The sequence below is a fragment of the Platalea leucorodia genome, assembly GCF_965183815.1.
Source record: "Platalea leucorodia genome assembly, chromosome: 21".
Classification (NCBI taxonomy): domain Eukaryota; kingdom Metazoa; phylum Chordata; class Aves; order Pelecaniformes; family Threskiornithidae; genus Platalea; species Platalea leucorodia.
In genome coordinates, this window is record NC_138843.1 from 2,740,867 (window position 1) to 2,768,826 (window position 27,960).

Below are 27,960 nucleotides of genomic sequence, written 5' to 3' on the forward strand. Positions count from 1 at the left end.
TGGGTTTAAAGAATTTATTTCAAACAAAAATTCTCCAACAAGAAGTCATAAAAAAAAGAATAATCAGAGACAAGAGTGGTCGTTATGAAAGTGTTCACAGATACAAAAATCAGCTGAACAATCCCGAGCGAGCGGAGCGCGGCCCCAGCACGGAGGCTAAGGCACGCCTGGCTTTGGTTGTGCGCGGGGAAGCGAGCAGCCCCGCGGGCAGGATTGTCTCAGTGAGGGAATGCAAAGGTCCTCAGCACCCAAACTCTGCTCAGGTCATGCCAGAGCGAGCGGGGTCAGCCCCTGGCACGCACACGCAAGCGGTCTTTGCTACAACACCCGGCTCACCAGTTCCCATGCTGGCGAGCGCATGTTGCGCCTCACCGCACCGGGGCCACCGACCCCTCTATGGGTGCAGGATCAAACCTGTCCTGAGCAGGACTCCTGGCCCTGAAGGACTCATTTCAATTCCACGTCTCCCATCGGCATTTGTGGCTGCCACCAGCCTCAGACCAGGCTTCCTGCTCTTTTCCTTGGCCACCAGGGAGATGCCAGAGCCGCAGCTCCAACACCCCCGGGGTGGTACCGCAGTTTGGGGGTTGGTTTTCAGCCCCATCGTGGGGGAGGCATCAGCACATGGTGCCGGTTTGGCGCTAACACACAGGAACCAGCTTTCCTGTTCTTGGTAAACGGCACCAAAATGCTGCCACAAATGATAAAAATTCATCCCCCAAGTCCTCAGCCCATGGAAGCCTTTACAGTTTCGGTAGATCAGCTCAAACCATTCCCCCTGCAGGCATCACCAGGCTCGTGGCAAAGATTATCAGCAGCGGACAAAGTCTCTGCTTCATCTGGCCAGAAAAAGGCCTGTTACTTCCTTAGGGAACCGCAATCCTGGTGAGCTACTGCAGGAGAGGGGCTGCACCTCCATCACCACGGGACTCAAACCCGAGCACGATTAAAATATTCTCTAGTAATCCTGAGAAATACCTCCAAGCTCCAGTTTTCCATGACAGGAGTTGCCAGAGCACGGCCACTGCAGGCAAGGGGAGAGCAAATATCCCCCCTTTGAACCCCAGAATCCCGGGGCAGTTGTTAACCCTCCGCGTCCTGCCCAACCACACATGGAGCCGCTCCACGCCGCGGAGTCTCACGTGTTCTCCTACCATGCACGAGTCCACAACGCTACGCTTGGTGTCAGTCCGTGGGACAGTCGTGACAACAGTAGTTGAGGGCAGTGAGCAGAGCCGGGGTCTCGGCGCTGCGGGAGCTCTCGTCTCACGGCCGCCGCGTCCCCGTTTCCAGACCGAAGTGCTGCGAGGGTGCAAGCTTTCATCCCAAGGGATCGCCACACTGTCAACCGCATCCGATGCTCTTCTCTCAACAGGTCATGCAGCGCGGACGGATGTTGTCTGAAGGGGGGTTTGGATCGATCTGCAAAGCCAAGTTTAGAGTCAAAAACCTTGGCAGCAGGCACATCGCAGCCACCTCCAGCAGCCCTCCCAGCCCAGGGGGATTTGTTACCTCCGAATACAGCGGAGGTGGTCTGAAGCGAAACTCCTGGATGTAGGCGAAGAAGGGACCTTCCAGGATGCCGCCGAGTTCGCTGCGGCACGGCGGAGCCAGGCTCTGCTCAGCCTCCGGGCTGGACACGACCGCCGAGTATTCAGGGGGAGCTGAAGAGAGAAGGGAACCATCAGGGAGCAGGAAACACTCTCCATTAATGGGAGACATGCAGGTAAAAGGGCTTGAAATCCACTATTTCCCAAACCCTCCCAGTTCCTGGGGGAAAAAGTCCAGGAGATGCAGCACCACAACCAAAAAATTAAGTAAAAAAGCAAAAGCTGGTCCTGGAGCAAGAGACAAGGTTGAGAACTTGCTCTGACCCTCGCTATCCACAGCAGGGTGACCAGGGAGGGGTGCAGCACCCAGACAGATCCCAGGGAGAGGGAGACGCTCACCCTCCGGCTGCTCCGGGATGGTGCTCAGCCAGTCCAGGTTGACGCTGTACTGGCTGCTGACGCTGGATGTGCGGCTCCCGAACGGGTGCAGCGGGATGGTTCCGATGACAAGCGGTAGTTCAAGGAGCAGCTTGGACGTCCCAGGAATATCCACACAAACCTTCAGAGACAGGAGAGAGCAGAGAAGCTGTTGGTGTTTTCCCAGCCTGGAGGGGCAGGTATCCCCCCGCAGCACTGGCTCAAGCTGGCCCAGAGGGAATTCTTGCAGTGGGATGCAAAGGGAGATGCAAATGCTCCTGCACGAGCCCTTGTGCTGTGCACGAGTGGCAACGGGGAGAGCGGCCACAGCTGCACAGGGGGAACCCAAGGCCTTATACAAATCACCAGCCCCAAAATCTCTGCACAAGCCCAAAGCGACGAGCACAGCCCTGGTGAGAAGGGGAAAACGCTTAATGCTGAGCTGAGCCGCCTGCAACGCCCCCCGCGAGGTCCTCACCTTCAGGGAGTATTCCACCTGGATGATGCGGCACTGGAGGATGGACGGACCCACCGGCGGGATCTTCAGCGCCCGCCCGTGCCACACTTCCCGCTTCCCCGCTGCGATGGAGTCACCGACGATGCTGGTCACCACCGACTTCTTCTGCTTCTTGGTGCCCCGAGCGATGAAGGTCTGAGTCTGGACGATGGCCGCTTTGGGCACCACCGCTCGGCTTGTGCAGTTGTCGATCTCAGCAAAGATAGGGATGACCTCACCTACCAAAACAGACGCACATGTTGGAGGAGGGGAGATGGAGCCCGGTCCTGCCTCAAGGAATTCCTGCAGAGGATCACCGAGGGTTGCTCATGCTATCTGGCACTGCCAGCACAAGGTTTAATCGAGCAGGAGCCTGTCCCGAGGCGGCTGCCCACACCAGGTGCACACACTAAGGCTCTCGGACTGATTTCGTGCCAGGAGTTAAGAACCCAGCTCACGGTGACCCCAAATCCCCTCCTGCGGGGGTCCGCCCCAGGGCCTGCAGAGGTTCAAGGGCACCAGCACGTTGTCTCACCTGGGGTGTAGCCTTTTCGGTCAATCTTGGCAGTCACAGAAACCTGGCCACGATTGCAGTACCAGGCACGAGCAAGCTTCTCCTTAGCACCTGCCTGGGGAGCCTGGAGAAAGGAAAATGTTTAAGCTATTTAGCAAGAAAGGATGAAACTCAAAGCAAGCACCTCCCTGGCACCGAGAACCTGCCGAGGAGCATCAGCAACTTCTTAGGTATCTGATGCAAGATGCTGTCGCAATGCATTAAAGTTTCCAAAAACTAAGAGATAGAGATGACCTCTGCCCAGGGCACAAGTTACAGGGGGGCAAATATTCCCTCTGGAGATCAGGCCTGCATTGTAATGCCGGAGGGGAGGCAGACACCTCCCCCGTGGGCTTCCCGGGGAAGTTTTGGATGCCGCTGCCCCGAGGGGGAGCCGGGGGAGCTCACCAGCAGCGCCGGCGTGTTGATGTCGATGGGTTCAATCACAGTGAACTCCTTCTTCACCTTCTTCACTGTCGACCAGGGTCTGTGCAGTTTGGCTTTCACCCAGTAGCGCACGCTGCCGTGCTTTCCCTCGAAGGAGGTAGCCAGGGTCCTGCGTATAAGCAATGAGCAATTTAGAAGGGCTTTGATGAAAAAAATCTCGTTTTCAAGGCGCCCTGTGCCCCCCCAGGACCTGTGTCACAGACCAAGCGCCTCCTCTCCCCCTTTGCATTAAGGAAACAAAAAAAATATCAACTTACTCGGGGAGCTGGAAGGTGAAGGGGAACTCGTGCCTTCCTGCCGGCAGGACGGTGACTTCACCATTGTCTGTGGGCACAACAGATTTAAGACGATTATCTCCCTCCTGCAGAACTTCCTCCCTGGGCAAATCGGTGGCAGAGATGTACAGCACACAGCAAAGGAGCAGCACGATGGCACAGGGATATTTCTGCCAGGGTTAAACTGCAGCAGCAGACACACAGCTGTGACGTGAGAGCTGGGCACGTCCCGTGGGTGCCGGGCACTGCCTGCTTTCCACGTGTCTCCAGGCACGCACGAGCCAGGGGCACCCCCTCGGAGAGCCGGGCAGCTTCCCCGGGTGGGCTCTGCTTCACCCTGCAGCCACCCTGCGCTGCGGCGAGCGAGCCAGAGCCCGGAGGTGCCCTCTGGGAGGGTGGCCAGCCCCTTCCCGGGGGCAAGCCAAGCCCCCCGTGCCCCCCAGGGTCCTGCCTGCATTGCACAGAGCGGCTGGTGTTGGAAGGGACCTCTGGGGATCACCCGGATCCAGGGATCGTCCAACCCCCCTGCTCAAAGCAAGCTCCTGGGCCTCCGCAGGAGTCTTCCAACGCTGTTTCCATGCCAGGGAGCACCCACAGCAAAGGGGGAGTCTTGTGTGGGGCCAGTCCCTAACTGGGGTGCCCTGCCGGGCAGCAGGGTCTGGCTGTGCACCCCAGGACCCAGGGTCCTGGGGTGCACTCAGCATTTGAGGTGTCTGGAGGGGACCTATGCACCCAGTCCCCAGATTCCCTGGTCCACAAGGCTTTGCCATGCACCCAGATTTCAGCGGGTTGGGGGGTCTGGGGCACCCAGCAGCCAGGGTGCTTCTGGCACCCAGATTTCAGCAGGTTGCGGTATCATGCACCCAGCAGCTGGGGTGTCCCTCGCACCCAAATTTCAGCTGGCTGGGGTGTCTGGGGCACCCAGCAGCTGGGGTATCCCAGATTTCAGCTGGCTGGGGTGTCTGGGGCACCCAGCAGCTGGGGTATCCCAGATTTCAGCTGGCTGGGGTGTCTGGGGCACCCAGCAGCCGGGGTATCCCAGATTTCAGCTGGCTGGGGTGTCTGGGGCACCCAGCAGCCAGGGTATCCCAGGCTGCCCCATGCACCCAGATTTCAGCGGGTTGGGGTGTCGCACGCCCAGCAGCCGGGGTGTCCCTAGCACCCAGATTTCGGTGGGTCAGGGTGCCACATGCCCAGCAGCTGGGGTGTCCAGGCACCCCGATTTCAGCTGGCTGGGGTGTCACACACCCAGCAGCCGGGGTGTCCCTAGCACCCAGATTTCAGGTGGCTGGGGTGTCTGAAGCACCCAGCAGCCAGGGTGCCCCAGGCACCCCGATTTCAGTGGGTTGGGGTGCCGCACGCCCAGCAGCCGGGGTGTCCAGGCACCCCGATTTCAGCGGGTTGGGGTGCCGCACGCCCAGCAGCCGGGGTGTCCAGGCACCCCGATTTCGGCGGGTTGGGGTGCCGCACGCCCAGCAGCCGGGGTGTCCCAGGCACCCCGATTTCGGCGGGTTGGGGTGCCGCACGCCCAGCGGCCGGGGTGCCCCAGGCAGCCCCGCACCCCCGTTATTTCAGCCCCGGGGTCTCCGGGGCGCCCACGCCGCCGCTCTCCGAGCCGCCCCCGGGGTGCCGCCCCGCTTCGGGGTGCCGTACCTGGGGGTGCCAGCAGCGTGTCCCGGTGGTTGAGAAACTCCACCTGGTCGCTGTAGCTCTGCGTGTAGGCGGTGCTGGAGCCGGCGCTGCGGGATTCGGTCCAGTGAACGCGGGCAGCGCCCATCGCCCGCAGCCTCAGGGCTCCCAGCCGCGCCGCCGCCGCCAGCTCCAGCACCACGCGGCCCGACACCGCCTGCCCGGGGCTGAAGGCGGCCGGGCCGTCCCGCTCCGCACCCTCCAGCACGATCGAGAAGCGTTTGAGGCGATCGAAGATCATGGCGAGGCCCCTTCCCGCGGCACAGCCCCGCTCCCGCCGCCGCCCGTCGCGCTTTAAGTGCCCGGCGCGGCCGGGGGCGGCCCCGGGGGGGGCGGGACGGGACGGGACGGGGCGGCCCCGCCGGGCCCTGCAAAACAAGGCAGGGAGCATGTGCGGGCCGGCCCCGCCGCTCCCCGGGCCTGCCGGGGGGGGGTCGGGCCCTGGGGGTGCGTGTCCCAGCCCAGCGCGGCTCCCCCGGCTCCTCCGCCGCGCCGGTGCCGCACCGAGACATCGCCGGGGGCGGCTGCACCGCGGCGGCCCGCGGGAGCGCGTCCGGCGGCGGGGCGCTTCGCAGGGCTGAGCCCTGCCCTGGATACCCCCTTGTCTGCTGCGGGTGTTGCTCGGTGCCCCCCAAAACCCCCCTGCAGCTCCCATCCTGCCGTCCCATCCCATCTCCATCCTCTCGGCACTGGCCAGAATCCCCGTTCCCGGCGGGATTCCTCACTCGGCGCAGCAGCCCCCTCGTTCAGTTCCCATAGGCGAGGGCCGCGCTGCACGTGGATCCGCATCCTTTCCCAAGAGCCGTTCCCAGGGGTCGGAACAGGCTGCAACTGGATCTGGGCTCCTCGCACGGCGCGGCCGGGCCAACTGGCGACGAAGGGAAAACTGGTCTGGGACATCGCTTCCCTTATTTCTAAGAAATCAAGAACTGGCTCCCATTCAGCTTGTGCAATTAGAGAGTGAGCAATACATCTTCCCTGCGCTTTTTAACCAGGCGAGGGCTGGTTTTCTACCAGTTCGTACTGGAGTTTGTGTGGTGCCGCTCCAAAACCCAGCGACAAATTACACCTGCGTGGGCAGGCACGGCGTGGGGACTCGCTCTGTCGGCAGCATCTGCTGCTGCCGGGGCTCAGCCGGGGTAAAAGCATGAAAACAGGGAGGTGGTGATTCTCAGTGCGGACATCACCATTAGCAGCACCCCGAGATGTTGTAAAAGTGAGGAAAAAGGGGTCTACACCCCCCAAAAGGGTTAACGCAGCTTTAGGAACTTCCACTTTAATCATGATTGTCACGTTTGCAGAGCACCAGAGCTCTCCACCCCGGGCACGGGCTGGGGATAAGACAAAACAGGCATTAAAAATGTTACTCAGCATTTGGCCGCTAAAGTTTTGAGGATTTTCGAGTTGCTCCCAGCCATGCTGGGCAGGACCTGCTGTGCTGAACTGGGTTGATCTCAGCCACCGAAAATGAGCTGGGCTGAAGCCTTGCAAAGCTTTAGCTGTCTCCAAAGGCTAACTGGAATCGTCTGTCTCCCTCCCCAAGGGAAGGGGGCCGTGTTTTATTTTATGTGCGCAACCATTTGCTGCCACAAGCAAACGTGGATCATAGCAAATGCTGCGCAGGCAGCCTGACAGCAACGGGAAAGGGAAAGAAGGAAGGAAGGCACGTCACAGCGTGAGTCAACGGGTGATGCCAGCTCTGGGAAGGTGCCTGGTGTCCCTGCTGCGGCGCAGGGTGACATTAGAGGCGGTGGGGCTCTCGAGAGGGGCTGGAGGCTCGGCCGGGCCGAGGAGGCTCCATCCTGCGCTTGGCATCTTCTCCTCCCGCCTGCCGGCACACCCCCCTCAGCCCGTGACTCAGCCTTCGCCCACGGGATGCGAATCTCTGCAAGCCTCCCTCCCGCGCCAGCCGCACGAGATGTCCACGGCTCCCCTCCTCGCCTCCACGCGGGGTGGGCAGCCCCTCTCCCACCTCTTTGGGACCCCAGCGCCGGGAGAGGGTCTCTCCTCTCTCCCGGGATCTCCAGGGGCAGGGGCTGTGGGACCACGGCCAGGGGCTTTCCATTCAAGAATGCTCCTGGGTGCCCAAACCCAACTAAAACCCAGGCCAGGGTCGGTGCAGGCAAGATCTCCAACTCTTCAGCCCCACCTAGAGTCTGGCCAGGCTTAAGCTGGTCCCAACAGGAGCTGACACCCAGCCTGGCTCAGAAGGGGCTTCTCCTTCCCTGACCCGCTGCTGGGACCTGGTGGCTTCTGCCCACTGACCCTGGAGCCACACAAGGGTCCCTGGAAAGCCAGAGAGAGGGAGATGCAGCAGGTAAAAAGGCGAGTCAGCAGCTCTACCCTGACCCAGGATGGAGACAAGACGGGGCAACGCGGAGCCTTGCACAAGCGCACGCTCCCGGCTTGAGGAATAAGCTCTGTCCCTGCTGGATTTGCGAGTGTTGCGTATGTACGAGGATTAAGGTGCTGATCGAGGGCCATCCCGCAACGAACAGGAGCCCTGACGTGCTCCTAGCCCACGTGCCGTAACTCTCCTGGATGTCTCCATGAAAATAAAATGGCTTCTAGATGTTTGCCTCTCACCCGGGCAGGACCTACACCTCTGGGAAGTGCTGCGGGATCCTCGGAGAGAAAAGATCACTGCACAAAAAGCATTTATGCTTCCTCGGGCTCTCTCACATCACCTCATGCCGAAGAGTCCAGGGCCTTCCTTGCCTTGCCTTTGCCCATTACACCCCGATCTTTTCCTCTCCTCCTGCTCCCTATCGAAGACGATTACACAATATACATTTAATAGTCCGAACATCCTTCTTTCACCCTTTTTCTTGTCTCACAAGGCAGCACCCCGGTGCCAGCGCTCACCACCCTGCCAGGAAACTGCAGATAAACTCGCAGCTCAGGGGAGAGCAGAAGGGAGGCTCTTATCTCTGCCTGGCTTCCCTCCTCTGCACTGCCTTGTTACCATGACAAAACCTGCATTTTTTAAACACCACGCAGACACAGTTGATCTCATCGAGAAGCAACAAGAAGGGAGCAGTCACAGGGACCTTTGGATGATGGCACGTTTTCAGCAGCCTCTCGCTAGCTGACATCAGGAAGGTCCTCGTGCTGCCGGGGGGGACAGCGGGACGGAGCAGGAGCCAGCGGGATCCGAAGGAAGCGATTTTGGCTGCAGAACAGCACTTCCCTGCAGCCCACAGCCTTCGCTCCCTTAAAACACTCCTGCGATCACGCGCCCGTGTCCCTCTCACGAAGCAGAAAAGGAATCCGCGTGTGGACAGAGGCAATAAAATCCCAGCCCCCAAGTTCTGGCGAGGCTCTGTGCTCCCCAAGGAGCCCAGTTCAGCTCTCCCCGTGCGGTAGGCGAGGGCCAGAAACCATCAGCTCCAAGCTACAGGAGTGCGGGGCGCTGGCGAGGCCGAGCGGCTCGTGCAATTCCTCCAGCCCCTGGCCGAGCGCCCTTCTCCAGATGGCTCCAGGGGCTTCTATCGTACACGATCCCAGCAGCAAAACCCAAACACGCTCACAGCAGCTTGTGGCTTCCCTGCAGACATTCGCTGCAGGGATACTGGGGAATAAAACTCACCCTGTAACCTTACAGCTAACGCGGCCACCATCAGGGCAAGGGCTTCTCCCATCGCCTTAACTGTGATTGGGACGCTTAGCGCAGTTGCAGCTGCAAAGGGGCCATCCAACACTGCCAAAGACAGAAACTCCAGAGTAACGCAGGTGTTTGGAGCAGATGGCAAGGTACGGTCATCCAGAAATAGAGAGTATGAGCCTCCAAGTGCAGGCCAGAGACAGGAACGCCTCCAGGAAGGCAGCTCACGTCCTCGTTCCATCGCTCCCGTTTCCTCCTGCAACCTCTACGTTTGCCAGCTAGGGCTGGCACGACTTTCTGGGTTGCGCTTGGCCACTGACACAATTAAATGCCCTCAGCACGAGTGCAGTCCTACGGCCATCTCCGGGGCCGGGCGGCACATAGCGCCGTGTCACAGGCAATAACACGGCCATCGGAAGCAGGGAAAGGGGGAGAAAAAGCCACAGAGCCATGACTGTAACACTGTCATCGGCGGGGAGGATAAAAGCCATGCGCTTTCATAAGAAAAGACAGAGTTAATGAGCAGACGGACAGCTGAGATGTCCCATATCCCTCGGCTCTGGATCATTTCATCCCAACCACACAAAGAACCCAAGCGGCTCGTCCTCTTGCAGGAGATCTAAGCAACGTGCCAGCTGGGCACGCAGTCCCAGCATCAGAAAACTGAAACCAAATATTTACTGAACTACTAAGTGCTCTTTCCACACTTGCGAACAGACACTTCTATTTGCGCTTCCCTGTGCAAACAGAACAAAAGCCACAACCCTTCCTGCTCACCAGCCCCGAGTTTGCAGGCAGCCTCCTAGAAACCAGCAGCAGAGAAACCCTCAGGCAAAGGTGAGAAGAGGGTGCCCAAGGGTTGGAAGCACCCAGGAGGGCAGAGGTCCTCGCGCAGGGGATGCCTGCAGCCCGAGGGGATCCCAACCCAATGTCCTGGAGCAGAGAACCACCCCCGTGCCCCAGCCTTACCGGGGATGAGCTGGCAGTGGCGGTACAGGAAGGTCTGGTAGGCTGTGTAGTCATGGTAGACGGTGTTGAGCCCCACGCTGCGGCCCTCCAGCCAGTGCGTGGTGGCGCGTCCACAAGCGTGCACCTCCAGCGCCCGTAGCCGCACCGCGCCGCGTAGCTCCAGCTGCACCCGGCCGTGCAGCAGCTCCCCGCTGCCGTAGGCGCCCCACGCTTGCCCGTCCTCCAGCTCCACCGCCAAGCTCCGCACACGCCCCAGGGACTGCATCGCTGCCGGCCCCGCTTATCCGGCAGCTCCAGGAGGCTGATCCCCGCCTGGGCTGAGGCGAGCGGGATAGGCAGCTGCGCAGCCTTCCAGGGAAGGGAGGAAAAATCAAAGGCCACACCGAGATCCCCTAATTTATCCCTGCCCCTAACCGACCCAACCCTACGGGCCTAATCTTCCCCAGGATTGGACTGAGACCCTGTTTTGCAGTGACACTTCAGCATTGACCTCATGTGCGTGAGGGTGATGCCGTGCCGAGGATGGGGCCGCGGAGACGAGTGATGTGTTTTTAAACCGATCGAGAAATGACGTGACTTCATCTTATCTCTGAGTCACAGACACTGTTGATATTCAACTGGTACGTGCTGGTGGCTCCGTTGGCAGGGAGGGGTGTCACGCACCACCAACCGTGCCGGCAGATTTCACGTAGCCGGGGGAATCAAAGAAAAGCTGTTCGGCCTTCCTGCTTCAGGCATTCCTGGGGCGTTGCTGGAAGGGATGGGAGAGGAGTTTAGAAAGCAAAGACCCCCAAAGCCAGTTTTACTTTCTGTGTCTGAAGTTGCATCAAAATCCACATGAAAAAGAAAGTGAATAACCACAGGGTCCTCCCAGCAACAGCTCCCCAGCCAGCTGGTTCCACCAAAAGGGTGGTGTTCACCATTTATCCCCAGTGAACCGCGGCTGTTTCTGCGGTAGCACAGGTGGCAACGTCACCTCAGGGTCACATAAAAGTAACGGGGCAGACTGGTAGCAGATGTAAGTCCCCGTTACTACAGCAAATGATGCAGTCGAGGCGTTTGAATGGAAGTGTTTGCGATGTATCGGCGTAGGATACTGATCCGAGGTGCCTGCGTGCATTTGCAAGACTTGAGTACACAGCTTCTTTGAAGTACACGTGGAGCAAAGACCGTCCCTTTCCCGCGGGATGTAGAGTCAAATCCTGAGAGGAAAGCACAGGGGGATCGCGGGTCCAGCTACTGCTCACACGCAAGCTGCAGCCATTGGAAATGGTTTAGTAACCCGTGCTCAAATGCTTCGGTGCTGGCTCACAGCACGTGAATCAAGGGGCTGAGAAGAGCTTGTGAAGGGGCAGCTGTGAGCAGGCAGCAGCTGACCCTGCTCGGCCTCCCAAGGGCCGGGGCTGACCGGCCCACGCCGATCCCTCTTTAAAATACCTACATCCCAAACAGAGATAGTGCAAGCTCAGCATTCAGGAAACCCACATGAGTTACCAACTCAACAACAATACACGGCTCACCTCTAGGAAAACAGCCCACTCATCATAAGCTGGGGAGGGCTACCTCTGCCCTGCTGTTCACTGACCTTTGGTTTCAGGCCTTGACACCAAAATCCAAACACAAAATGAGGGAATATTCCAGCCCACACAGAGTCCTGACAGTGCCCCTCACTTTGCTTCGGATCGCTTGCCCTTTCTCTGAGCTTCCCCCTACCCCACCTGCTTCCTCCCGCCCCAGCGCCTGCCTGGAGGCACTCAGTGGGTCTTGCAATCCAGAGAGATGTGTCACCCGCATCTTTGGGCTAATCTCCCAATGTTTATTCTTGCTGTCACAACACCTTCTTGTGTCCTTATTCAACTCGTGAAATAAACGTTCCCTGTAACAACACACAGACAGGCCAAGAGCAGGGCACCAGGACGGCTAACAGGTAACACGACGCGTAGGCAGTCCGCAGTGCAGCAAGTTCTGGGCAGTCACCGAAGAAGGGAGAACATCATGGCGCGAAGAGCACCTTCCTCTGGGGACGGTATCCTTTCAGGGTCCCCAGCGGGACGCAGCTCGCTTGGGAGGTCGCCTTTGGGATTTCTGCTGGGCCTCTGGACTTGGGCGTGAACGCATCTTTCTGCTCAGTCCTGAAGAGGTCCTGCGCCCTCCAGGGTAGCCCCAGGTGTGAGCATTTGATCTGAGGAGAGAGAAAAGCTTTCAGCAGATGGACGGGGCTGGGGAAGAGGCAGGTGGTAACGTGGAACCTGGCAGCCCCAACATCCGAGCCCTGTGTTGCTACCTGAAGGGTCACCCCCCCGGCACCTGCCTGCATCCTCTCTCTCTGGCAGATGCACAGCCTTCTCTGCCGGTGCTGCAAAGAGACGTTTACCCCGGCTGGACGCCTCTAGCCATGCCGATTTTCCTCCTCTGATCCTCTGGGGGGGACCAGAATCACCCTCCCTCTCCCTCCAGTGTTCCTTGGCTTAGGGACTTGGTTGCCTGTCCTTCTTCTCCCTTCAAAGATTTTTCTCAGCTGCGACTCTGCTCCCCACAGCGCATTTACTTGAGACTGGAGGCAGACAGGATTTGATGTGTGGCTGTCCCATCTCAAGCAGCTCAAGAGCACACACCAAATCTGATGACGTTAATTGGGAGGCTACAGCTTCGCTTGGTATAATCCTGCTTCCCCAAGCCGCCCCGTGGTAAATCCAAGCCTATTAAGGCTGTACCTGCTGTAGCATGTCTTCAGAGAGTCGTTGTTTCTGCTGTCTGTGTGGGACCAGCATGGCCTGCGTGGTTGTGACAGAACTTTCATCTGCTGACAGATGGAATTAAAATAAAAAGAAAATTCAAGCCAGTAAATTAGGAGGCAATATCAGAAAAGCTTTGCAGTTTAACCTGCAGTCCAGATCTCTGCATTTCCATTAACGAGAGGAAAAGATAGGCTTTGCTGTCAGCACTTTGCTGAAAACCTTTGCCCAGACAGAAAACAATTCTCAGGGTGAGGAGATAAATGAAGAAATTCACATGGAAGGTACAGGAATATCACTCCATATGCTAGTTATGGAGCCGTTCCACAAGCTTGGGGCCAAGGAGAAGATCAATTCAACCGTGATCTGTTCCACATTTAGTAAAACAAATGGCTTAAAACCAGATACGTGGCATGAAGGGAGCTCGCTCTTAGCTGCAGAGTACTGGCCATCAGAAACAGGAGGCGATGTCAGACGAGGATCTTGTTAATGCCTTCCATGACCAGCTCTAACCGCATCCCTTCCTGAGGTTGCATAAGCACAGCTTTTGATCGAAATCCTCTCCTTCCTCCCAAATACAAATGCAAAGCAACTTCTCAAAACAAATGTAGCAAAGGAGAAAGATCAAGCCACTGGTTCATGTCCCAGAAATCATTTATGTCACCTGAATGTACCAAACATTGCTGTACGATGGCAGCGAATGCCTGTGGCTGGCACAGGCATCAAGGTGAGATGTCATTTGGGGAGGTGAAAGTGCCCGAGATTAGCAGGCGCTGTGAGAACCCGCAGCAGCGGGCACGGGGCTGAGCACGGCTGTCCTGCCTGGTTTGGGGGTAACAGTCTCATTTTACTAAAGGCATGATGCTGCACCAGTGCCTTCCTGCCATCTCCAACCCAAGACGGCTGGGCTGCCTCCTCTCCCAGAGCACTGGCATCGCTGTCCCTCGCACAGAGCTAGGAGAACCTCAGAGCACAGAGCTAGGCCTAGCACAGAGCTAGGCTTCACCTGCCGCCACGAGAGTCTGAGCAACGCGGCCTTACTGTGGTAGTTGAAGGGGATGTGGCTCTCGCGGTGGCTCTTGCTGTCTGCCGTCACCCTCTGGCTCTGGTGGGGTGGTCGATAGTCGGACTGCTGTGTTGTGCTGAAGAAACGGGAGCCTGAACGCTCATCTCCCAAGCAGACGTCGCTTCCATGCTTCTGCAGTAGCAAGTCAGGCTTCGGTGCGAGGATCCACCTGTCAGCCTGCAGAACGCGAGAGCTGCTTGAACAGAAACAGGCTGTAGCTGGGAAAGGCGCCCTATGGCACGTTACACCCTGCACAGCCCAGAGCGGGAGGGGAGAAGGGCCGACAGCACTGGCTTTAGGTGCCAGAGGAGCGTACATAAAAGAAGAGAGGGTCTCCACCAGAGAAACACCCGCACAGCAAAGCTGGGAACAGACCTCTGGGTAGAAGAGCTGCGTAGTAGTCGTTCTTGTCAACGCTTGATTTCTCTCAGGGTCTTCGTCGCCTCTGGGGATGGATGAGGCATATTTGTTTGGACGGGCAATAGTTACAGGCTCTGGCAAAAGCGAGAGTGAAGGATGTCAGAGCACTCCGGTCTCTGAACAATTTATAGCTACAGCAGCTTCTCCTCATGCACAGGAATGAATACAGCTGTTTAACCTGCCAGGGAAGGGGAGTGAGGATGAAACTGAGCCTCACAGTGACGACACTGATGCTGAGTACATAAAAACTATACAAAACTAAAAATATAAAATTATATACATATTATATGAAGGCATTATATCTTTATCTATAATTATATCATTAAACCCAAGTGATAAAAGCTACTGTCCAGCTTGTTATAAACCCCAGTAGCGGTCTGTACACATTGCCCCTTGTCAGGGACCTCCCCTACCTAGGTTATGTACTGGGAATTGCTCTGACGTCGAGGTGGAGAATCTGGTGCAGCCGTCCCCCAGCTGCAGGTTCGTGCGGTGGATGCGGGAGGCAGCACGTCCCTTGTCATAGACTCTGCAAGATACCAGATAGGAGCTGTTTAACGTTCATCAGAGAGAGCAGTTCCTGGGGATGCCCATCAGGTTGTCCTGCTGGTACCTCTGTGTCCTCTTGTCTGGGGCACTGTAGGCACGTTTCTGCTCGCTCATAGATCCGCTGCTCCTGGGATCCCCAAATTTAATAGAGGACATGTGCTGAAGGGAAGCCAAGAGAGCGACAGAACAGCCACTCAGAGCACAATCCCGTTGTTTCCCCTCTCTGTCTTTCCATCCCTCTGGTTTTCACTTGCACAGATCCCACCCCTTTCAGGACAGAATTCAACATGGGAACGTGCTGCCCTTTAACTGCGTCTTGGTCCTCCCCAAAAAGCACGCTGTTACCTTTTCACTTGGCTCTGCAGGGGGACTCCATTCACCCTTAAACTGTGCTTGATAAGAAGTGTTGTAATAGGGCTGTCCGTCCCCTTTAATAGCAGTAACACATCCTGCCAAACAGCCGGAGGGGAAAACGAACAGTGTTATTTCTAAAAATGCTCTATTTACCCTGGTAAGGAAATATTAATGCTATTGAAGCTGAAATCTCGAGGCAGCTGCTCTTTTAGCAGTTTAGTACTACTGAATCGATTTCATAGAATGAAACGGCAAAGCACTTGGCCCCAGACTGCAGCGAGGTGAGCCGCGACACTGCGGAACGTAGATGAAGTTCATCCAGTTTCATCTGGTGTGAAAACTGCGGCATCTGAGGATGCAGCAAGCGTAGAAGACAGCTGGAAAGGCCGTGCAGCAAAAGCTTGGCTGGCGAGCGGCTCTAGTTAGTGCTATTAACCTGTTTTATGAGCACCAGATTGATTTACTCAGCTATAAAAACAGAAAGCAAAATATCCGAATCGTTCTAACAGCTTTAATTGCTCGCAGCAGGACTCGGAGCCAAGCCACTGAGTCCCCCGGTGCCCGGGAAGCCTGCGCGGCACCGAGGACTGCGGGGAAGCTCTGGTGGGGACCGGCCGCCCCGTGAAACAGCTCACCCCTGGGCGAGCGCCGCGGCCTGGCAGCGGGCTGGCCCCCACGTCCTGGGTACGAGAAGGTGTAGACGGACGGAGGGAGCCTTATTTTCTCTCTGTCTCCACAAGGAATATTATCCTTCCATTTCTCGGCCGCGGGCAGGGGTCTCTGAAGGGGGCTGTGGGGACAGGGGAAGCTCTCCCTCGTCGTCGAGGGGAGGACGCGGATGCGGGGATCTGCGTGCATGCGGACCCGCGACTCCGGTGGGACAACGGGGGCCACAGGCTGCAGGGGCCTCTCTGGAAACGCCAGGCGAGTTTCCGAGCAGGTTTCCCCGCCGTCAGCCCCGGCCGGGCTCAGCACCCGCCCGCTGCGGGGCGGCGGGGCCGGCGGCGGCCTGTAAACCCCCCAGCGCGGGGGGAACTGGCTGTGAGAAAATGGCTGACGGGGGCTTCCCGGCGCCCAGCGCTCAGCCCCCAGCTGGACGTGGGACGCCTTCAGGAAGGGGACGCCCGTCAGGGGGGCCGGGATGGCCGGCACCGCGCTGGCCGCCATCGCCGAGGAGGCGGGAGGCCGCGGCCGGGCTTCAGGTAGCCACCGGGCCGCGTCGCCATGGCGACGGTTCCGCCACCTTCCCGGCGAGCCCCGCGCCGGGCTCCATGTGACTGACGTCACATCCCGGAAGCGTTGCTATGGCGGCGGGCGCGCTCAGCGGCCTGGTCGCCGTGCTGGAGACCTACCGCGGCCGCGACCGGCTGGTGAGCGGCGGGGGCGGCCCGGCGGGGCCCCGTCCTGCCGGTGCGGCCGGGCCCTCACCGGGCTGTGCCTCCGCAGGTCCGAGCGCTCTGCTATGGCTGTCAGCTGGCGGGCGGGGCGCTGGCCGGGCCGCAGGCCTCACCATCCGGGCTGCCCGGGAGCCTCCTGGCCGTGTCGGCCCAGCTGAGCGCCTGCCGCACGGCCCTGCGCCTCTTCGATGACCTCGCCATGTTCAGCTACAGCTGCGGCTACGGGCTGGGCCCCAAGGTGAGCGGGGGGCGCGGGGGGCGGCGGCAGCCTCCCCGGCCACGCCGCAGGCGCCAAGGCCTGTCCTCCGCGCTCCCCGCAGGACGAGGACGGGCTGGTGCGGGGGCTGTCGGTGCTCTGCAACCTGGCCAACCAGCTCTACTACCCCTGCGAGCACGTCGCGTGGGCGGCCGACGCCGGCATCATCCGCGTCGGCTCTCAGAAGTGGTGGACGCTGAGCACGGCGCTCTGGGCCTTCTCCCTGCTCCTGGGCATCCTGCGGTGAGGCTGGCTGGGGTGCCGCGGCGGGAGGGAGGCGGGCAGGGAGCGAACCGTGTTCCCTGTCATCCGGCTAAAATGAAGGGCCCTCAGCTGCAGAGGGGTGCCCTTCCTCACGGGCGCAGTTAATGCCAGAGGAAAAAACCCTCCCCTTTGATGCTACAAGAGAAATAACTCCGTGGTCTCGTTTTCAGATCCCTGAGAATCTTGTTCCAGTTGAGAAGAAAGCTGAGGCAGCACAAGTGGTACGATTTCTCTCCTTGGCTAGACAGCTAATTCAACCCAAGCATCTCTGTTCTCATTTGTGAGCTATCGCTAATTATTATTACATTATGGGCTATCCCTGATGGTGCTTTTGCTTCCAACAGCACATCCTCGCCTCTGAGTCAAAAGGAAACGAAAGCCCAAGTGAAGGCTGAAGTCTTGAGCATCCTCACAGACGCGGCCGACCTCTCCAACGCGATCCACTGGCTGCCTCCGGGATTTCTTTGGGCCGGACGCTTTCCTCCATGGTTAGTAGGTCTCCTGGGGACCATATCTTCCCTGATTGGTATCTACCAAGCATCTAGAGGAGGAAGTTCTGAAGCTGTGTAAACCATCATTAAGGTCCGGAGCCCAGTCTTTACGTGGTAAAAACGCCTTTAGCAAGGCAGGGCGTATTTTAACTTTCCTGGGTGTCGATGATTGTAATTCCATGCATCCCGTAATTGGGACTGTAGTCAAGATGTTTGTTACAGAGACGATTGTTTGCAGTTAACAATTTTTATCACTCTCCATCAGAGAAATCTTTCAGGCAAATCCTCTGAAAATCAAGAAATCTCCTAGGATTGATAAAATAGAGGAAGAGTCACTTCCGTCCTTCCTTCCTATGCCCCAAAAGACAAATGCAAGCCTCCAGTCTTCGCTGTCACTTAAAAGAGCACAAGGTCGGCGTTAGTGGAGAAATGGCCACGGTTCTGTCACACAAAACTTCTAAGGGACGGATCCTGCGAGTCTGAGCACCAGGCTCAGCGCTCGGTGCCTCATCTCAACCCGGGAGGTGACGCGTGTCGCGGAGGTTTCTCCGCCAGATGCTTTGGTGTTTGAGCCCAGAGCAGATGCCACAACGCAAAGAGGAGCAAGCGGTTATTTTGCTTGTGACGGTTGTGTTTCTTTAGAAAGAAACAGCAACCGTAAGCAGCGCCTTGCGACGCTTTCTTCTGGCCTGCACGACTCCTTCAAGGAGAAATATTGGAAGTTGAGACTTCCCGGTTAAAGCAGAAGCAGCGCGGAGCCTCCCGCTGTGCCTTTAGGAAACGCCACCGGGTGGAGCTCTTCCACCAGGCTCTGGCAGCAGCCAACGGACTCTTTTTTAAATTTGTTAATCACCTTTCAAAGGACCAATCAAACCAAGGCCAAGATGAGTTTTACAGTTATCTTTCTAGGCGGTGCCAATAATAAATGAGACGAATGCTTCAAAGGTGGCCTTGAGTGATTGTTCCCTCCGATAGCCGGGCAAATGTTCTTTATCTGCTTCTAGAAAGCTCCAAACAGCGCCTAGGCGACAGAAAATGTGCTGTGTCGGCTGCGCCTCCCCGTCCGTTACCGGCCTTCCTGCTCCCGAAATAATTCAGGGCACCTGACTGACTGTCATGGAGACGCTTCTTTTGAAAACGGTTCTGCTCTCTGCAACGCAGTACGGCGCAGACCGCGTTTCCAGGAGGTTCGGCCTCTTTGTTTTGTTGTTTTTGGCACGGACATGCGAAACTGTCTCCTGCCTGCGTTCAAAGAGCAGAGCGCGGTCTTGATACGCTTTATCCTCCGCCCTGTCCTGGCTCTTTATCTGGACCTTCGCCCCGCACCAGGTCTGCGCTCAGAATTTGGTGTCGGATTTACAGGTTTTGGTACGGTTTGGAGTGCGTTATCTGGAAGAGACGCGGCTCGGGGACAGCTGTGGCTGCTGCCCAGTCCTGTCACCAGCTACGGTAGCTCCTTTCGTGTTTTTCATAAGAAATCAGATCCCGTCTCTTTGTATTCTTAACCTCGTTAAGCCATTCCTTCAGAACGCGCTCTCCTGCTTAGCGTGGGACAAGGTGTAGCTACAGCAATTAAAAAACCCCCAAATACACGCACCTCTGATGCCAAATTAGTGAAACTCTGAACCACGCTTTGAATTTTAACGTAGAGAAGGGTGCTGCGAACTGGTCTGAGTGCCTTTGCTTCATCCGCTTCCTCATCGAGGGATTTTAAATTGCAGCCGGTGAGGCACAGGACAAACCAAAACGTGCAAAGATAAAGCAAAATCTGGCAATTCTGAATTCCTGAAACCTGTATTTTCTGTAGAGGGGCAGTGGTCCCCAGTGACGCGCAGATGTCGAAGCACCTTCGGTGGCTGCTGCTGACTGCCCAGGGCAGCACTCGCTCTTTTTTAGTGCAAGACCTTGCGCGGGCAGACCCCATCCTCCCAGAACTTGGGGTTTTTTTCTTCTTTTTCACCCTTTCCCCCCCACTTTTTTTCCCCCTTCCCCCCTTTTCTTCCCCCTTTTTTCCCCCCTTTCCCCCGCTTTTTTCCCCCCTTCCCCCCCCTTTTTCTCCCCTTTTTTCTTTTCCCCCCTTTTGCCTTTTTCCTCCTCTCCTCCCCTTTTTCTTCCCCCCCGTTTTTCTTTTTTTCTCCCCCCGCTTTTTCTTCCCCCCCTTTTTCTTTTTTTCTCCCCCCCCCCCTTTTTTCTTTTCTCTTCTTCCCCCCCGTTCCCTGCCGCGGCCACGGGCCCAGCTCAGCCCCCGCTTTGCCCCCTGCAGGCAGCTGCGGGGCGGGGGCGGGTGGCTGCGGCCGGGCCCTGAAGGCCGGGAGCGGCCGACTCCGGCTCCGAGCCCCGGCTCCCGCTTCTGCGGCGCCTTTGCGGCCGGGCGGCTCCACCGCCGAGGCTTGAGCTGCTGCTGGAGCTGCTGCCCCGGGGGGCGGCTCCCGGCCGGGGCGGACCGGGATCCCCGGCACCGGGATCCGCGGGACCGGGCCGCGCCGCCGCCGGGCGGGAAGGGGTTAAGGGCGGCGCATGCGCACGCGCGGCCCCGGCTCCCATTCACAAAAAAGAGCCGGCGGAGGGCGCTGCGGCCGCTGATTGGCTGCTCCGCCGCGCCCGTCGGGGAGGGGGCGGGGCCAGCGGCGGGGCGGCCACGCGGCGGCGGCGGGGCGCGGCGGCAGAGCGGGCGGCGAGCGGCGAACGGCGAGCGGCCCCGAGCGAGCCCCGGCGAGGTACGGGACTGCGGGGCGGGGAGGGCAGCAGCGGGAGCGCGCATCGCCCCCCCCCCCCCCTCCTCCGGTGCTACGCGGGGGCCGGCGGGGCCGTGCCCTGCACCGGCGTTTGGTCCGGGGCCGCCCGGTGCCGAGCCCCGCCGCCGCGGGACGCCCCCTCCGAGCTCCCCGTACCGGCCGGGTGCCGTGCTCCGGCCCCAGCCGCACCCCCGGCGGCCCCAGCTGCACCCCCGCCGGCCCCAGCCGCACCCCCGCCGGCCCCGGGCCCCGGTGACCGCGCTGCCGGCCTGCCCCTGCTGACCCTCCGCTCCTCCCTTGCAGAGCAGCCTGAGCACCATGTCCGTCAGCAGCCACGAGAACCGAAAATCCCGCTCGAGCTCCGGCTCCATGAACATTCACCTTTTCCACAAACCGGGCCACGCCGACAGCCTCCTCACCCACCTCAACCTGCTCCGCAAGCGGCACCTCTTCACCGACGTGGTGCTGCGGGCGGGGAACCAGGCCTTCCACTGCCACCGGGCCGTCCTGGCCTCCTGCAGCCGCTACTTCGACGCTATGTTCAGCGGGGGCCTGAAGGAGAGCAGAGACGCCGAAGTCAACTTCCACGATTCCCTGCACCCCGAGGTGCTGGAGCTGCTGCTGGACTACGCCTACTCGGCCCGGGTGCTGATTAACGAGGAGAACGCCGAGTCCTTGCTGGAGGCCGGGGACATGTTGCAGTTTCAGGATATTCGGGATGCTTCGGCCGACTTTCTGGAGAAGAATCTCTACCCTGGGAATTGCTTGAACATGCTGCTGCTGTCCGACGCCCACTGCTGCGAGCGGCTGCTGGAGCTGTCCTGGAGGATGGCGTTGGCCAACTTCACCTCGCTCTGCAAGACCGAAGACTTCCTCCGCCTGCCCAAAGACAAGCTGCTGGAGCTGGTGGAGAGCGAAGAGCTGGAGGTAGAGGATGAGACGCTGGTCTACGAAGCCGTTATAGGTTGGATCCGGTACGATTTGCCCCGACGCCATGAAGTTCTGCCAGAGCTGCTGCGCTCCGTCCGCCTGGCCCTTCTGCCCGAGTCCTACCTGCGGAAGCAAGTGGCCTGCGAGAAGCTGGTGACCAGCCACAAGCTGGGGGAGGAGATCGTGGCCGACGCCGTCCGATGCAAAATGAAGATCCTGCAAAACGATGGCCTTGTGACAGGGTGCTGCGCCCGGCCCCGCAAGGTCAGCCAGGCCCTGCTGCTGCTCGGTGGCCAGACCTTTATGTGCGACAAGATTTATATGCTGGATCATAAAACCAGGGAGATCATTCCTCGTGCCGACATCCCAAGCCCTCGTAAAGAGTGCAGTGCCTGCGCCATCGGGTGCAAAGTGTACATCACCGGCGGCAAGGGCTCCGAGAACGGCGCTTCCAAAGACGTCTGGGTTTACGACACCCTCCACGACGAGTGGGCGAAAGCTGCTCCCATGCTGGTGGCGCGGTTTGGCCACGGCTCCGCCGAGCTGGACCACTGCCTGTACGTGGTGGGGGGTCACACCGCGGTGAGCGGCGCCTTCCCGGCCTCGCCCTCCGTCTCTCTCAAGCAAGTGGAACACTACGACCCGCAGCTGGACAAGTGGTCCTTGGTGGCCCCTCTCCGAGAAGGCGTAAGCAACGCCGCCGTGGTGGGAGCCAAGATGAAACTGTTTGTTTTCGGCGGCACCAGCGCCAACCAGGAGAAGCTGCCCAAGGTGCAGTGCTTCGACCCCTGCCAGAACCGCTGGACGGTGCCCGCCAGCTGCCCCCAGCCCTGGCGATACACGGCCGCCGCCGTGGTGGGCAGCCACATCATCGTCATCGGGGGGGACACCGAGTTCTCCGCCAGCTCCGCTTACCGCTTCCACAGCGACACCTACCAGTGGTCCAAATTTGGGGACGTCACCGCTAAGCGCATCAGCTGCCGCGCTGTTACGTCGGGTAACAGACTGTACGTGGTGGGGGGCTACTGCGGGGCTCAGCGCTGCAAAACGCTGGACTGTTACGACCCATCATCCGACACCTGGAGCAGCGTCACGACGGTGCCTTATTCCCTCATCCCCACCGCCTTCGTCAGCACCTGGAAGTACCTGTCTGCCTGAGTCACGGCGTGGCGAAGAACCTGGAAGGGAAATAGTTACGGATCAACCCAGAGCTCCTCTATGTGACTTTGCGCTGCACAAGGGTCAAACCCTGAGCGGCAGATGCACGTGGATCTGGACTGGAGTTGTCCTCGAGAACAGCCTCGTGCGAGCATCAGCTCCAGAAACATGCTTCCAGGCTGGTAGCTTGGGATCTAAAACCCTGTAGGAGAGCGAGCGTCTCTTTAGGTGCTGAAATGCTGCGGGGAGATTAGTATAAATAACACGACGCTTAACCTGGCATCCTAGCCCTTCCACTGAGTCTTGGCCTACGCAAGGATTTTGGGGAATGCTCTCTGCGAGGAGGCTTGGGTGTCGGCCCTGGTACAGAAAGCTCGTCGAGTCGCCGTTGCGTTAACAGGCAGCCTGTCTGCAGGAGCGGGGACAGACCGCGGGGCCGGGGGGACCGGCGGCTGCTTTTAGCACAGCCGCCTCCTCCTCCTGGTGCCACGGTTAATCTGCCAGTGGCACCCAAATGTCTTGTGGGACGCAAGGGCTGTGAGCTGGTGCCAGAACAAGATTATAGCTGGGATTTAGTCCCAGAATGGTTGGTAATTGCATTTGTAAGACAAGCCCTGTCTACATATAAACACAGGGTTTCTCCGCTTCTAATTATTCTCTGGTGTCCCTTTCATGCCATTTCTTTCCTGCTACGCAGCGATGAACTTTTTAAAAATTTGCAACTGGAATTAAACCTTTGCTCTTGGCAGAAAAGATGCCAGTGAATCACAGATCCCTGCTGGTTTTTTTTTTTTCTTTTCCCCTTGCAAGAGACGTACGACCCAAATGAACTTGTAATAAAATATCCTGCGATAGCTATGGAAAAATTCCTCGATGTAGAGGGAAGCAAGCAGCCATCACCACGACAGCGGCGTTTGAGGTTTCGAGGCCTGGGGAGCGTTCTCGGCTTTGCTGCGCACCGGTCTCGCAACGCTTGCTTCTGCACTACAAGGCTTCACACCTGATTTTGCCAGCGTCTCGCTTCAGCGAGGATCCGGCCTGAAGGCACGGGCAGTAGGAGGGCAAGTCCGTGAACTGCCCTGGCTGCCGGCCCTTGCGTGGATCTCATGAGCATCAGCAGAGCCCACGGCAACGCAGGTTTGGTGTCAAACCGCTGCCGCGCATCCCCTTGGCGCAGCCCGGGGAGGGGACGCGCGCGGAGGGGCCTCCTTGGCCCGGCACCTTGTGCTGTCCCTCGAGACGGCAAAAGCTTTCCAAGTTTTCTCCTGACTCATGGGATCTCAGAGCAGGAACCGGAGGAATATTTGTTACTTCTTTCCTTCAATATTTTGTTTTCAGTGCTATTTGCTAGAAAGGACAAAGGAAGCTCCCGAGTACCTGGCAGCAGGCTCGGGACTGCGCTGCTGGCTGCCGTGACTTGGGATGCAGGCAGCACCAGAGGCAGCTGCCTGCAATGTCTTAACACGTGACAGGACTTTGCCCATGGGCTGGTTCTGTACGTATTTTTTTCTTTTTAATACAGCAGTTGTGTGTGTTTATTACTCAGCCCGGAGCTGCTTCAATAAATCTGAATAAAATCCACTGTGTCCCTTGCCTGTTCTGTATGCTTAAGCTGCAGATTTTCCCAGCCTACGCTTAAGATAATGTTTAGCAAAAGTAGCGAAGAGCATTCCCTGCTCGGGAGTCCAAACCTTCACCGGCCGGAGAGGGCTCAGATCCTCCTATATCTTTGTAATGCAGGACTTAGGAAAGCTCAGGTCCTGTACTGCCTTCCAGCTTCGAAGGGGACACAAATCTGTTCACAACTCCAAGGATTAAGCCGTTCTTTGCCCTCACCTGGCCATCCTCTGCGGAGCTGGGTTTCCGCGCTACCCAAAAGAACGGAGGAAGGCGCTGGCACCTCTCTCCCCGAGGGCTGCGTGCTCCGGGCCCCGCGGCGGCGGGGGCAGCGGCTGGGAAGGAAAAGCTCTGCTGAGGGTGGAGACGGGGATCGGCACGGGCAGAGGCAACCGGCACCGAAGGTGCAACCGACTGTCTCGCCACAGGAGCATGGTTTGGGTGCGATCCATTATTCAATTTCAGAGTTAAATAAATCAATGTCACAACCCTTCCTAGCTGCTAGTATAGGCAAGAACTGGCAAGACTGGAAGGAAGCAAGCTGCCCTGCTGCTGGTGGCTGAAGCAGATAAGCTGGCTTCATTTCCTTCCTGTTTTCTGATGCCTCTGCCATTTTCAGCCCCCAGGCTGGGCCTTTTTTCATTTACCCTTGCTGTGCCGCCCCTCCATCGCTCCCCGAGCCCAAGGGGAGGCTTGTGCACCAGGCTGCAGGGAGGGGAGCCCGCAGCCGGCCCTGCCAACCCCGCCTGGAGCACCACGGGCAGCAGCATAGAACCAGGGCATCATTTCGGTTGGAAAAGACCTTTAAGATCGTCGAGTCCAACCACCCAGCAGCTGGAGCGCGGGGCAGCTCCCAGCTCGGCCGTGCCTCGCACACACGAGCGCGGGCAGGCAAGCAAAAGCTTGAACCCCGGGGAAAGTCACAGCACTGGACACGGCTGGGACCAGGAGCCAGCGGGAAGCATCTCCCTCCCTGCTAGCGAGCAGGGAGCTGCTTCACCTCGATTATATCTACAGCTATTCCTAAGGGTTGGACAAAGTCCGGCTTTGCTCAGCAAGTCGGAGGAGCGGCGGTTTCATTCATGGCCGTTTGAGCAGCAGCTGTTTTATTTCTGCTGCCAAGCAATAACCGCTGGCTCCCAGCCACATCCGCCTTCTGCACCGGGGACAAAGTCGCTTCCAGCACCGCGGGTCTCCGTCTGCCTCCTGCTCCCGGCGCTGGGGCGTTATCTGAGCCACGCTGACGGCATTTTCAGCTAGGGGAGCGAGCGGCCCTGCTGCTGAAGCCTTTGCAAGCGCCTGGGAATTGTTTCCTCGTTGCAAACCATACTTAGGCTAACTCCCTCGCAGGGAAAACCGGCACTTCAAGCACACCTGGGCTTGGCTGCTCCGCAGCGGCTCCACGCTGCTGGCAGGACGGCAGCCGGAGCTGCCTTTCATTGCCTTCCTCTGGCAGAAAGCCCTGCGCTGTCCCTCCAGCTCCACCTCCTCTGGCAGGAGCCAGCTCCCAGCGCAGCGGGGAGCACCCCTGGGCAAAACTAGACACCTTTTTCTCTCCCAGGCTTGACTACGTCCCAGCAGACCTGTTCTCCCAGTTTGACATTTCCATGCATTGATCCAATCGCTACTTCAATGCCGGGGCCAGAAGATTTAGGCCAACTGGGCTGCAGGTGAATTTGGTTTAGGGGTTAATTTGGCTATCTGGGACAGAAATCCTCCCGAATTAATAGAATTCATTTAGAATCTCAACATGGCTCAAACCTAGGCCTCTCCTCCTAGCCCAAACCCCGCTTTGTGGCTGCACCCCTCCAGCTGCAGGAGTTAGACCCCAGCCCGCAACCACATCTGGAAGAGGCCACACGCACGGGCATCACTGGGCTCAAAGCCCAAACGCTCTCAGCGTGACACCGCTCTCCCACGCGACGTTCCGCTTCTCACACAAAGCCTACAAACCACCGCAGCCAGCGAAATACGGCGTCAGACCGACCCACCTCCCTCCTGGCCCCGCGATGCGCAGCCAGCGTTGATTTTAAGTGAAACACACTGCGGCTTGCGTTCGCAGCTGCGTTCTGCCCCGCAGCCCCTGCTGCCAGCGTGCCAAGGCAGCACGCAGCCTTTCTCCCTTCTCCGCTGTGGATGGCCAGTGCTGTTAATTGCAGAAAAAAAAAAAAAACAAACAACCCCAAAACCAGCACAGCAGTAACTGAGAAATTCCCTTTTTCTGGCTAGGATTGGGTATGGATCATACAGACGTTCTGCAGCGCACCCACCACGCATCTAGCAAGGAACTGGAGCGCGCGCTGCCGCTACAACGACAATCCGTGGCAGCCCAGGAAAAGCAAAGCACTAACGACACGGAGTGGGGTTTTGTCCGTGACTTCAAATGTTCTAGAAGGGGAAGGAGGACATTACACATCCACCCGTCTGAAATCCCCTGAAAATTCGCATATCACATGCGGTCATCGGGGATAACTTCAGGTCCAGCAACACGCCGTGCCCCGTACAGCGAAAGGCACATCTCCATTGTGCTGCTCAGCGAGGATTTTCATGCTCCTGCGTACACGGAGCCCCGTAACAAAGCCTTCCCGGCCGTGTTTGAGCCTCCCGTGCGTGCGACGCTGCCCCAGAGCCAGGCACCGTGCGTCGCACGCTCCAGCACTGCCAGCTCTGAGAGGGTTCGGCTTTTAGCCCCTGCCAGACCCTGTGGGCCCAGAAGCAGCAAACAACGTAGGCACCACACAAGGCCAGGCCCCGCGTCCCTCGTCTGCCGAGCCTCGGGCTGGCCCCGTCGCTGGGACGAGAAATTAAAACTGGGTTTGAGTCACAGGGGTGAGGAAAGGGAAAGGCAGAAACCAGCACATTCCCACTGTCGGAGCCCACTGCGGGGCCAATATCCTTGTGCGGGTTCCTCCTCAAGCATCTGGCTTGCCAACGAATCTCAGATGCGTGTATGGGAACCATCAGCTGAGTCTCACCCACATGAAAGAGGAAGGTTTAGCATAAAGCTGGTCATTGCCTCTGGCCTCAGAATGATTCATCCAAAGAGAAAGAATGTGGTTTGGGTTTCGGGTTAATTAGCTACAGATTTTAAAGGGAGACAAGGCAGGGCGGAGCTGCTGAATACTGGTATGAGCAAGTTAAACAGCTCTGAAGCCACCGCCATCCGTCCTGAAATCACACCCTCTCCTGAAATCACACCCTCTCCTGAAATCACACCCTTCTTGTGAAAAACGTGGCTCAGAGAGGAGCGACGGCGTTATCGGCGATCCTGCCAGGCAAGGCGCTTGCAGTCACCAAAGGATCGGCTACCCTGCCGTCGTCGCGGCAAGAACTGAAGCGTAACACAGAAACGCCCGCGCTCGTTTGAACGCCCACGGCTGCAGCAGCACCAGGCTTCTGACAGATGCAAATTCTGCCCAAGATTTCAGCTTGCCCCTGCGGAGCTCTGGGCTGCTGCGGCCGGGCGATTCCCAGCGGGAATCGGTGTTGCAGGGATCCCCCTCGGCCACGTTATCCCTGGGTCTCCCCGATCCAGGCTCTTCTGTCTTTCCGGACACGAATCCCGCTGGCCTGACACACGGTTATGGCTGCAGGGGAGCACGGTGCAATTAGAAAATAAAAATTAAACCCACTGCTCTGGGGGCTCAGCTCCTCGTAATTTCTGTCCTAGGCTGTCCCTCTCAGCTCTCCCCCACGAAATCACTTGGATTCCATTTCTGGCTGCTGAAAAATAGCGAGAAATGGAGCTGAAGTTACTCGCCTTGCTCTGGGACGGCGAGGTGGGAAAGCGCACGGAGGCAGTGACCTCCAGCGGCCGCGGCGGCTCCGCTCCCTGGGAGCCCAACGGAGCGGAAGCCGACGTAAGAAATTTTCTCCTCAAGGAAACGCAAGCCAAAGCTTAAACACACACACTTGAAAATGTCATTCGCTAACACATCAGCCTGTTACTTCCCATAAGGATCAAGTCGTATTTTAAACACTGGGGTGC

The 27,960-nt window shown here is 58.4% G+C and overlaps 4 protein-coding genes across 9 annotated transcripts; 2 read left to right on the plus strand and 2 right to left on the minus strand.

Moving 5' to 3' along the window:
- ARRDC2 (arrestin domain containing 2) lies at positions 1-10,744 on the minus strand. Of its 2 annotated transcripts, none has more exons than XM_082331407.1 (8): positions 10,001-10,744; positions 3,721-3,787; positions 3,425-3,572; positions 2,999-3,101; positions 2,446-2,702; positions 1,950-2,109; positions 1,513-1,664; positions 1-1,422 (listed from the first exon to the last, which is right to left on the minus strand). In XM_082331407.1, exons 1-8 carry the CDS (start codon positions 10,263-10,265, stop codon positions 1,369-1,371), a joined length of 1,206 nt encoding a protein of 401 aa, XP_082187533.1. In that variant the 5' UTR covers positions 10,266-10,744; the 3' UTR covers positions 1-1,368. The 2 variants fall into 2 exon arrangements, with proteins under 2 accessions (XP_082187533.1, XP_082187532.1); XM_082331406.1 differs by lacking the exon at positions 10,001-10,744 and adding an exon at positions 5,392-5,768.
- Positions 10,745-10,925: 181 nt separating this feature from the next.
- SAXO5 (stabilizer of axonemal microtubules 5) lies at positions 10,926-16,373 on the minus strand. 2 transcript variants are annotated; one of them, XM_082331409.1, is made up of 8 exons: positions 15,760-16,373; positions 15,116-15,219; positions 14,835-14,929; positions 14,635-14,750; positions 14,177-14,295; positions 13,777-13,978; positions 12,715-12,800; positions 10,926-12,182 (listed from the first exon to the last, which is right to left on the minus strand). In XM_082331409.1, the coding sequence occupies exons 1-8, from the start codon at positions 16,289-16,291 to the stop codon at positions 11,994-11,996; spliced, it is 1,443 nt and encodes a 480-aa protein (XP_082187535.1). In that variant the 5' UTR covers positions 16,292-16,373; the 3' UTR covers positions 10,926-11,993. The 2 variants fall into 2 exon arrangements, with proteins under 2 accessions (XP_082187535.1, XP_082187534.1); XM_082331408.1 differs by having other exon boundaries at positions 12,715-12,803.
- On the plus strand, positions 16,346-20,676 carry PEX11G (peroxisomal biogenesis factor 11 gamma; the record flags this gene model as incomplete). Of its 4 annotated transcripts, none has more annotated exons than XM_082331413.1 (6): positions 16,346-16,494; positions 16,571-16,759; positions 16,842-17,020; positions 17,212-17,262; positions 17,386-17,529; positions 20,571-20,676. In XM_082331413.1, coding segments are annotated over exons 1-6 (630 nt in total). In that variant the 5' UTR covers positions 16,346-16,428. The 4 variants fall into 4 exon arrangements, with proteins under 4 accessions (XP_082187539.1, XP_082187538.1, XP_082187537.1 ...); XM_082331412.1 differs by lacking the exon at positions 20,571-20,676 and adding an exon at positions 17,798-17,885; XM_082331410.1 differs by lacking the exon at positions 20,571-20,676 and having other exon boundaries at positions 16,347-16,494; positions 17,386-17,611.
- LOC309599707 (ectoderm-neural cortex protein 1-like) lies at positions 17,470-23,753 on the plus strand. The gene is made up of 2 exons (XM_082331405.1): positions 17,470-17,529; positions 20,571-23,753. The coding sequence occupies exons 1-2, from the start codon at positions 17,527-17,529 to the stop codon at positions 22,353-22,355; spliced, it is 1,788 nt and encodes a 595-aa protein (XP_082187531.1). The 5' UTR covers positions 17,470-17,526; the 3' UTR covers positions 22,356-23,753.
- The last annotated feature ends 4,207 nt before the right edge of the window (positions 23,754-27,960 follow it).

Bases quoted from the DNA above. Each gene is read 5' to 3' on its own strand.
- ARRDC2 (XM_082331406.1), bottom strand. From the start codon at position 5,668: ATGATCTTCGATCGCCTCAAACGCTTCTCGATCGTGCTGGAGGGTGCG. The intron at 3,788-5,391 runs GTACGGCACCCC...TTGTGCCCACAG, and splicing joins CACGCTGCTGGCACCCCCAG to ACAATGGTGAAGTCACCGTC. The intron at 1,665-1,949 runs GTGAGCGTCTCC...TTCTCTCTTCAG, and splicing joins CATCCCGGAGCAGCCGGAGG to CTCCCCCTGAATACTCGGCG.
- SAXO5 (XM_082331408.1), bottom strand. From the start codon at position 16,291: ATGGCGGCCAGCGCGGTGCCGGCCATCCCGGCCCCCCTGACGGGCGTC. The intron at 14,930-15,115 runs GTAACAGCGTGC...GCTTCCCTTCAG, and splicing joins CTGCAGAGCCAAGTGAAAAG to CACATGTCCTCTATTAAATT. The intron at 14,296-14,634 runs GTAGGGGAGGTC...CGCTTTTGCCAG, and splicing joins ATTCCCAGTACATAACCTAG to AGCCTGTAACTATTGCCCGT.